The 9,868-nt window shown below is 46.0% G+C and overlaps 1 protein-coding gene across 1 annotated transcript; it reads left to right on the forward strand.

Moving 5' to 3' along the window:
• Positions 1–2,153: 2,153 nt before the first annotated feature.
• Positions 2,154–9,530, forward strand: klf6a (Kruppel like factor 6a). Its single transcript, XM_084566402.1, has 4 exons — positions 2,154–2,555; positions 4,471–5,053; positions 5,904–6,027; positions 6,524–9,530. Exons 1-4 carry the CDS (start codon positions 2,454–2,456, stop codon positions 6,573–6,575), a joined length of 861 nt encoding a protein of 286 aa, XP_084422528.1. The 5' UTR covers positions 2,154–2,453; the 3' UTR covers positions 6,576–9,530.
• The last annotated feature ends 338 nt before the right edge of the window (positions 9,531–9,868 follow it).

Below are 9,868 nucleotides of genomic sequence, written 5' to 3' on the forward strand. Positions count from 1 at the left end.
GATGAGTAGCTATGGGAACCATGTAATGTAATGAGGTAAAGGCTCTGGCTCAAGTAATTATGATAGCAATTTATCAAATTAAAGCAATATAACAAGCTTTTAATACCATAAGGGAGCATAAATGATATAACCTACTGTAACATTAAGTCATCCTCCAGTATCCTGGAAACAAAAATCACCTTTTAAGTTGTTTAGTTGTCACTTTTTTTGACAAAGCAGATGAAAACATTTTTTCCTGACGTGTTAGGAGACAGTCAATAGTGAATAGTGACACTGAAGTAGCTTGTGTAGACATAAGTGAACTAAGAACTAAATTTCCTAATAGGGCGAGTCCAAGCTACCGGGCCAAGATCTTATTTACAAGAATGCAATGCATGTGAAGTAGTGCACAGTTCACCTCCTCAAAGCACTTGCATGTAAATTTAGCTATGTTGAAATGTATTGAGAAATCAAAGATAACCGTAAGCATGACGTATCATGAGACGTGCCTGAAAACAAGACAGACGACCATTCACACTCACGGCCGATTTAGAATCACCCAGTGAACCTAACGAGCACGTCTTTGGACGGTGGGAGGAAGCTGGAGTACGCCCAGAAACAGAAGTCGGCCCGGATTCGAACCCGCAACCTTCTTCCTGTGAGGCATCAGTGCTGACCACTACTCCACTGTGCCGCCCCGAAACAAATTTACAAAGTGTGTTTTTTCTTCCAGTTTCATTTCACACGTCTGCTGTGCCAGGTTCACCGTGCATGTGACAAATAAAGCCGCAGAAGTCGCAGGTGCCAAACATATGGCCCGCGGGCCAAAAGCAGCCCACCAGAGAGTCTAATCTGGCCCGCGGCATGAATTTGCAAAGTGCAAAAGTTACACAGAATATCTTTCAAAGAAAATAACAGCTGTATTTAATTTGTCCACTGTTGTCCACTGTAGTCAGAGGACAGAACACAACAGAATTTTTATTTTTTTTTAACAGATAGTTTATTAAATGTAAACATTCTCCTTATTTACTTCTTTGCTCTAAAACAAATGGAGTTATTTATAGGTTATTCTGTCAAGTTACTGGTCCGGCCCGCTTGAGTTCAAATTGGGGCTCTATGTGGTCCCTGAACTCAAATGAGTTTGACAACCCCCTGCTCCAAGTTGCTCTAACGAAACAGATTGGAAACTACTTTCCTGGCACACGAGGTGAGCTTCTTGCCGTGCAGCTTGGTTATTTTGATCTAAAATGATCTTGGGAATGACTGCGAGGCAATTTATACACGAGTTTTTCATGTAGCATAATAGCTAAATTGGGGTAAATCTGGGTAAGACACTTCTTTTTAAAAAAAAAAAAAAAAAAAAAAAGAAGAAAAAACTTTGGGGAACTACTGAATATTTATGCTCTTTTAAGTGCAAATTAGGCACTTTTTTTTATTTTAGATCTAATAACCGGCTGCACTTGTCAGACCTCTTGCTACAGGGCAACTTAAATCCGCTTTTTATTTTAGCTATAAAGCAGAAGTGCAGTCTATATTGATCATCGGTGATGAGAAGCAGGGCCTGATGTTTCCTCTTCTGATAACACCATAACACTCTGCCACCTATTAGTCACCGTGCCCCAAGACGCTGTCCTCACCGAGAGGAACTTTTGGTGGCTGATGTCAACACACACGCCTCGCCACGGTTTGCAGCCCGCGGTGAACTCGTCATCCCCTTTAAACGGAGGTGTTGCAAGTGTTATGACAAAAGTTGAGCACATACACAGAAACTCAGACGTTTTCCGTGGACGCGGAGTTGAGAGCAGTCTCGGCTCACATGCGCTGTCTGTGGCAGAAACACGCAGCCGACAGAAAAAGAACTACGCGGAGAGAGAGTCCACCGGCGGGTTATATACGGGCCTATAAATAACCGGCCAATGAGCGGCGAGCCGCTGGGAGTTAAACGAGCCAATTAAAACGCAGAGAGAATAAAATTAAGTCAGCGGCGCGCCGGGATTGGTCCGCCGTGATATCATTTGCAAGCGCCGGCTCCGCTCGCCTCCGATTGGCCGACGCGCCGGGGACGTAGCCAGGCAGCGGGGAGGAGGAGGAGGTAAGAGAGAGAGAGAGCGGAGGGGGGCGGGCGTCGAGGTTTGAATAGGGAAGTTTGCAGAGCGCAGTTGTTCCCCATCCAGTCCGGTGCAGTGTTTGCAAATACCTTGAACGCAGCGAGAGGAGAAGAAGGAAAGGAGGGGGACTTGACGGACGGACGGACTCTCGTTTGCTGCTGCTGCTGCCGCTGCTCAGCGCAAGTCTCCGTTTGCATCGCAGGGGGATCGCTCTTGTTCCTTTTTTCGCCGGGTGTTTATTCTTTTTTTTTCTATCCATTTATCCGAGAGAGGAAAAAAAAACCCAACAGATATTAAAGTGCAGCTAAATAGATAAATAATAAAAATACAAGTTCGCTGGGGCAAAAAAAAAAAAAAAAAGAAAAAATGGATGTTCTACCCATGTGCAGCATCTTTCAAGAACTTCAAATAGTTCACGACACGGGCTACTTCTCAGCCTTACCGTCACTGGAGGAGTACTGGCAGCAGGTGAATATAACTTAACTGTGTCTTAACGATCAGCTGATGGGGGGGGGGGTTCTTTCTTTCTATTTTTTTTTTTGCTTTTTTAAAAAAAAAGTCGCTGTTTGACTCAAAGAGGAACCGAGCAGATTTCACGCTCTTCTCTCTCCCCCTCTGCAATAGATCACAACTGCTGCGTTTAGGTGCGCGTAGGAAGTTGAGAGAATTTTCAAATCCTCTGGCAAAGCGGCGGCTGACAGCGCAGTGCGTCCGCTGCTTTTGACGCGTTACCGGTTCTGTCGTGAAGTTTTGTTATTTATTTATTTATTTATTTATTTAGTGTGTGTGGGGAAAGGAGAAGGAGGAGGAGGAGGAGGGGGGAGTGAAGTGGATCAGTGTGTCAGTCTGACAGCTGGAGTCGAGGCAACGCTGCGTCCGAGATGAATGGGAGAGAGTAACTGAAGCAGAAGCAGCGGCAGCAGCAGCAGCAGGGTGCTGGTGCCTTTACTGCCCCTGCTATATTTTGAGCATAACTACTTCTTCTTCTTCTTCTTCTTTTGGCTGACGCTTTTAGAGCTTGAGAGAGTGAGAGAGAGAGAGATGCTTTCACTCCTGACAGAAGCTGGTGAAATGACCGCGGATGTTTGAGGAGGGAAGGAAGTGCAGCTTTCAAATCAGTCAGCGTTTAATACAGAATCTGATCCAGGACGCAATGTCATGTTTATTTCTCTCTCCTGCTATTATTATTTTCATGATTTGGTTCAGAATCTGTATTCTGAACGTTAAACGTGTGCCCTTTTTAAACCTTGTTTCTGCTCCTGAAAAAAAAAAAAAAAAAAAAAAGCATGTAGTTTCATTTTCCCAAAACGTCCATTTGCATCGTCAGTGGATTTGAATGGGCTCCACAACATGACACTATCAGATGTCAAGCCTTGGCCGGTGCCTGCTCGCATGAGTAGACAGCAGCACAGCTGGAAAATATGCAGGAGGAAGCGTTTGTCTATATTGTACGTGTGCCTTGTCAAATGTGCCTTCTTCTTCTTCTTCTAACGGGCAGCCTCCTGCTTTTTCAGCTTTAACAGCTCAAGTAAATTGGTAGCTGGTGTGTGTGTGTGTGTGTGTGTGTCTTTTTTGTTTTTTACGGCCAAGGGCTGAAGTGGCTGAGGAAGGATGTGATTGCATGTCAGTGGTACGCACGAGGAAAAGCAGCTGAATGGGCCCTTCACGTTGGAGGGGGAAGTTGAGCGGCTTCCTTAAAAGGACTCTGAAAATTTGTTCAGTGAGTCACCGCGGCGTGCTGAGATGACAGTGCACGTTCGGCGTCCCCCCCCCGGGGGGGAATGCTGGCAGAGCTGGACCTCGGCTGGTGGCTCGAGAGGGGACGAGTGAGGCCGGTGTGGTCGCTTTTAAGTGTTTTGACGAGTGCGGTTGAGTGAGGGATGGTGCCTTCTGTGTGTGTGTGTGTGTGTGTGTGTAGGATCGTGGGGTTTTGAAACCATGACTGGCGTTGTTTCCTTTCTCTTTTAATCTTTTAAGTCTGGGTCATAAAAGTACTGAATAACACTTCTCAAATACATGCATCTCACCGTAACATCTGTCCCAGTTTGAAAAGGGCATAACTTTTAGTATTTTATATTAATGAGAAGCAAATATTTGACATTTTTGCTTAATTTCCCTTCCACTCATTAATTGTTCTAAGCCTGATCATTAAAAGTGCTGGAATTTCCTTGTTAGCACTTCCTGCTGTAAGCATTTAACAAATATTACACCACCAAAAGCGTACTGGGGATGTGCACATGCATGATTTAAGAGGATTTCCCACACAGAAGCTTTTTGCTGGTGTAAGTGAACCTCCTCTCTTGAGTGGGGGGGGGGGGGGGGGGGCTGTGTCTGTAATACATTTGTTCTCACTGTGTTCTCTCGTTCCGTTTCACCCCATCAGACATGCCTGGAGTTGGAGCGCTACCTGCAGAGCGAGCCTTACGTCTCCACGACCGACCTCAAGTTCGACGCCCAGGAGGACCTCTGGAGCAAGCTGATCTTGGCCTGCGGGGACAAGGCCAAGGCCGAGTCCGACCCGAAGCACCCCGCGGCCCACGAGGAGGACAATCAGGACAGCCAGCTCTTGGACACCAACAGTGTGAATTCGGACGCCAGCAGCGAGGCCTCGGACAGTTCTGAGGAGCTCTCGCCCACTCACAGCTTTACCTCCAACCCTCTGGGGTCTGTCTTGGTTGGCACTGGACCTTTTAGCCCCTCCGTCATCAGCACCCCGCCGTCCTCCCCGGAGGCCAACTCCGAGGCCGGCGGCGTCATGAACGGCTGGGTGGGCGCGCACACCGAGCTGCACTTGCCGGTCAAAATCAGGAGCGGCGGGGCGGCGAAGGGCACGGAAAAGACGGGACTCATCTGCGGGGACGCGTCTCCGGACGGCAGGAGGCGGGTACACAGGTGTCACTTCAACGGGTGTCGCAAGGTTTACACGAAGAGCTCCCACCTCAAAGCACACCAGCGCACTCATACAGGTGAGCAACAATTCAGTCCTCGAGCTGTGTGCACGATGCAAACAGACGAATGCAGAGAAAGAACGCACGGGCTGCTCTTTGCAAGCGAAAGCAATTCATTTGCAAACTTTAAAAAGCTCTGTTTTATTGGGTTTTCAGTGCCCGGAAGTGCTGCTAATTCAGTCTTCCACCTTAATGGCATTGTCCAGCCGTTGTGTAATGCAATTAAAGGTCCACATTGCACGGTGTCCTCAGCTGGAGCGCTGCGAGTATTAGCTCTGCATGGCTGGATACCTAAACTGTGACCTAATCTATCTGGAATGTGACTGACTGAGCCAACAAGGGAGGGAGGGAGGGAGTGAGCGAGAGAGGGAGAGAGAGAGAGAGCGCAGGGGGGAGGGGTTGCACATGGGAGATAAAAGGACTTCAAAACAGATTGAGTTTCACCATGGGAAAGGGGTGAATGGGGCGGGGAGCCGGGGGGCCACGCAGTTGGGAGGTTCTCTGAATGGCCATTTGAACGTTCCTTATTTTTGATTAGCGGCGTGAAATTGCTCGTGTAGCTTTTCTTTTCATTTTCACTTTATGTATATATATATATATTCCACACATTCAGCTGCATAGCAACGCCGTTAGCATTCCCGGCATGCTTCAGGTTGCATTTAAAAACAGAGCCAACAGGTTCGGGAGGAATCTGGGCCTCGAGCGGCATGTCTGCGCCTCCGATCCCGCCTGGCCCCCGGGACGCTGATTGATTTGAACGTATATAAATAACAACAGCCGATCAGTCATCGTCTCAGCAGAAAGAAAAAAAAGAAAAAGCAACTTATCATGAGTTAATCCTCTTGTTTTTGTGCTTTTCTTTGTGCAGGTGAGAAACCCTACAGGTGTTCATGGGAAGGCTGCGAGTGGCGTTTTGCACGGAGCGACGAGCTGACCAGACACTTCAGGAAGCACACTGGGGCAAAGCCATTTAAATGCAGTCACTGTGACAGGTAAGCCGAGGCGTTTAATCTGCGAACGGCGTCAGCAGCGGAGCAGCTTCTGCATTTTCTGTTGATGCGATCTGCTTCTCTTGCGCCGTCCAAATGGGTACGCTATGTACATCCCTCAAGAGATTGAAAGCACTGATGCATTTCAGTCTGGTGGCCAAAAATATGAGCCAGACTGATAAGTGGGCCGGGTTATTTATTGGTATTAGCTTTGGCCGGCAAAGTAGCATGATTCCGGGGAGGGACGGCACTTCCAAAATGAGTTTTTACTCGTAAGATACATAGATATTGGAAAAAAAATCATGAAATGGTGTATATTGATCAGATTCTCATCAATAATCAGCACCAGTATCGTTCAGGTGTACTAGAAATTAATCATTTTAAGGTATATTCAACTTTGCCGTCTCTTCTAAGAAGGAATTCGATGGTTTAGCTGCTAATAAATGCTCCATTCATTCATTTTCATTGAAGCTAACCTCCCTTCCTCTTCTGTTCCTAGATGTTTCTCCAGGTCTGACCATCTGGCTCTTCACATGAAGAGGCACGTCTAGAGCAGGGCAAGCACCAACCAAGCAACGAAGCGAAGGGGTGAAGAAGAAAAGAAGTTGGTTGTTTTTTTGTTTTTTTTGTTTTTTAGTTTTTTTTTTTTTTTTTACAAAAAAAAAGAAAAAAGAGGAAAAACAAACAAACAAATGCGTCTCCCGACCAGTCTCTTGGTTGAACTGTCCCAGAGCAGAGTGGCGGGAGTGTGTTCCAGCCAAAGCATGCCGTTTTGCACCATACTGAAACCCAGTGCCTCCGGGACCTCTCTTTGGAGAAGGGCGCTCTGAAGGTTGTCTGTTGCAACAAGAGGACAAAATCAAGGATGGGGGAAGAAATGTTCTTTTGTTTTTGTTTTGTTTTTTGAGGATTGAGACACACGAGAAAACGACAAAAAAAAAAAAAAAAAAAAGAAGAGAGAGAAAAGAAAAACAAGACGAACATATAGAGTGAATGATTTGTATGTATGGTGCATGATGTTTTGGGGACATCTCCCGGACAGCAGATACACTGGTACTTTACTAAACTGTCTGAGGCGAGCATGAGTGCACTGTGAATGTCTGGGATTGGCTAACCGGCCCCATGGGAAAGAGGAAGAAGAGCAAGAAGAGAGGATTTTTCTCTTTTTTTCTTTTTCGGGGAGAGGAGATGGATTTGGTGTGAGTTGGACGGCGCGGGGCCGGTACCGATGTTGCTGTGGACTGAATGGGTTTTTCCGGGGGAAGCATTCCACTTGTGTTTCCCTGGTGGCAGTGTGAGGAGGACGGGGCACGGAGGACGTTCCTGCCTGCCTGCCTGCCTGCCTGCCTGCCTGCCTGCCTGTCTGTCTGTCTGTCTGGCACCCAGACTTGGGAGGGACGGAGGGAGGGTGAGAGGGAGTGGGGCTGCTTATGTGAAGCTCTTGAGGCCTTGGGTCTTTTGACCAGAGAAAACGTGGAGAGAGGTGTTCTGGTCTGTGACCCAGGGGCCGGATCTCCTCCCAGGTCACTGTATGACAGGAGCTTTTTTTTTTTTTTTTTTTCTTTGGTGTTTTTGGTGCAGCTACTAAATGTGCAATGTGTTATGTAGCCTGGTTTATTATTTTTTTACAAGCTACAAAGCTCATTTGTAGTCCAATTGTATAAGCTGTGTGCTTAGAGGTATAACACAACTATACTATAACTTCAGTATCATAGACAGGTGTTGCATGGTTCTAGGGTTTGTTCATTTCCTGTTTCCACTGTAATCAGGACTGCAAATAGTTTCAATAAAAGTGCAGCTAAAATGCGAACGGTTAGATGTTACAATATTGTACATAAAGCCTTGATGATTTCCTCTTTTTACTTTCACCCATTTCCTTCATTTTTTATTTTTTTTTTTCTCTTTTCTCATGCGGCTGGAGGTTTCGCCACTGCTTACTAACTTTTTCCTCATTCATCCCAAGCCTTGAGGGACTCGCTTTTGATTTTTTGTACTTTCTTTCTATCTAATAATGCACTGTTGACCTTAAATGGTGCCTTATGCAAGTGACTCGGCCCCGCTGCGGCAGCTGCTGCGGCGTCGTCGGCGGCGGTTTTGCGGTCACGTTCGTCGTCCGGGCGATTCGACAAGCTTGATCAAGGCTCAATTACGAACTAGCTCGCACCTCCTTCGGGTTTAAACGGCGGCGAAGGGGGGCGAAAAAAAAACAAAACTAAATGAATAAATAAAAATGCAGCGGTTAATCTTGTTGTTGAAATGTAAAACGCTCACAAAAGTACCTTCCTCTCTGTTGATTGTTTTAGTTTTAATTTTTGAGTCCGAGCACCGGTTTAGTTGATGTCTGTCACGTTAAATTAAGTCAGAACATGTATAGAAGACTGTATGTTTAGAGCACTTAAATCATTTATTAAAGATTTTAACTACTGTGTAGTATGTACTCCATCACACACAGCGCTGAGGTGCAAAACCACCTGACCAGCTTTGCAAAAATGTCTTAAGAGTGCTGCTCCTTTTTCCTTGTATCCCTCCCTGTCACCAACTACCGCCCCCCTCCTCCTCCTCCTCCTCCTCTTGCTCCCATCACTGTCCCCACCACCCTTGCAAGTGGGACTGAAGAAAAAGCTAAAGATTTATTGTAATTAACAGGCTGCAGTCGGACAGGCCTCGCCTTGTACTGCCTCTGCGTAATGAATTGCTAAAGGCTTTGTTGGCATGGAATCTGTCACAGACTGCTGACTGTGTAGGTTGGTTATTGACCTGTCTGGGGAGCGTTGTTTTAGCCAAGCTGCAACAGTATTATGAAAACCAGGAGCGAGCGACGAAGGGAGAGGGGGCCGAGGGGGCCGGGCGGGCGGGCGTTGGATCAAGCCCCAAAAAATATATCTTTTAAGAGTTGGAGAGAGATGGATATTTGATTTAAAAAAAAAAAAAAAAAAAAGGAGGAGACTGAAGTTAATGCTAGGGGTTCTACTGATCGGGACAGAGCGACCTGCGCCACCCGAATCCGGATGTCAGAATAGGAATCCGATGTCGCAGCAGGGTCGCACCGCGGCCTGCTACGACGTATGGATTTCAGATCAGAGGGCGCCGGAGACGGGATGAGTGCAAACTTGAAAGTGCTTGCCGCGGTAGATTTTTTTTTTGGGGGGGAGCGCTGGCAAGGCCTTAAGAGCAGGAACATCCATTCGGTTTAAAAAAAAAAAAAAAAAAAAAAGTGATAATTGAGCCTTGATTTAAGCCTCGTGTTTCTTTTTTTTCTTTTTGCTCGCATCTTTTACACTCTTCCACCACCTCGTTCATTCATCCCACCACCCCCACAGACACAGACACACACAGCTCTTTGTTCTCAACTGAATCTTTGTATAAAAAGAAAAAAAAACAACTTTTGTAAAATTGTTATGTTTATGCTTTATGAAATTTTTATTTGAAATTGTTTTGCAAAATTGTTATATTTCTGTATGAATGTATTTTTTATTGGAATAATAAGAAATTCTTATCTGACTTTGGCTTTGCTTCCTTTGTCTCATTTGTTGGTTCTCCTCAGTTACGCTCCCTTGATGTGAAAGCTTTTTTTTTTTATTATTATTTTCTACTTTTAATTTATTTGCCCTGTGGACGGTTTGCAGCTCCGCTGAATGGCTGCGATTCAACCGCGTCCTGCCTCGGAGTAAAATGAAGACGTACGGAGCGAGTACCACATTTCAGATTTGCCACTTTAAGTATTTTCACCAGGCACTTGTGCACGTCAGAAACCCTCGACTCCCCTTGACTCTTAAAATAGCAGCATGAAAATATCTTCTTCTCTTTCGAAAAATTTCATCTTAGGATACACTGAACACACAGG

This window comes from Chelon labrosus (assembly GCF_963514085.1).
Source record: "Chelon labrosus genome assembly, chromosome: 18".
In the NCBI taxonomy this organism is placed as follows: domain Eukaryota; kingdom Metazoa; phylum Chordata; class Actinopteri; order Mugiliformes; family Mugilidae; genus Chelon; species Chelon labrosus.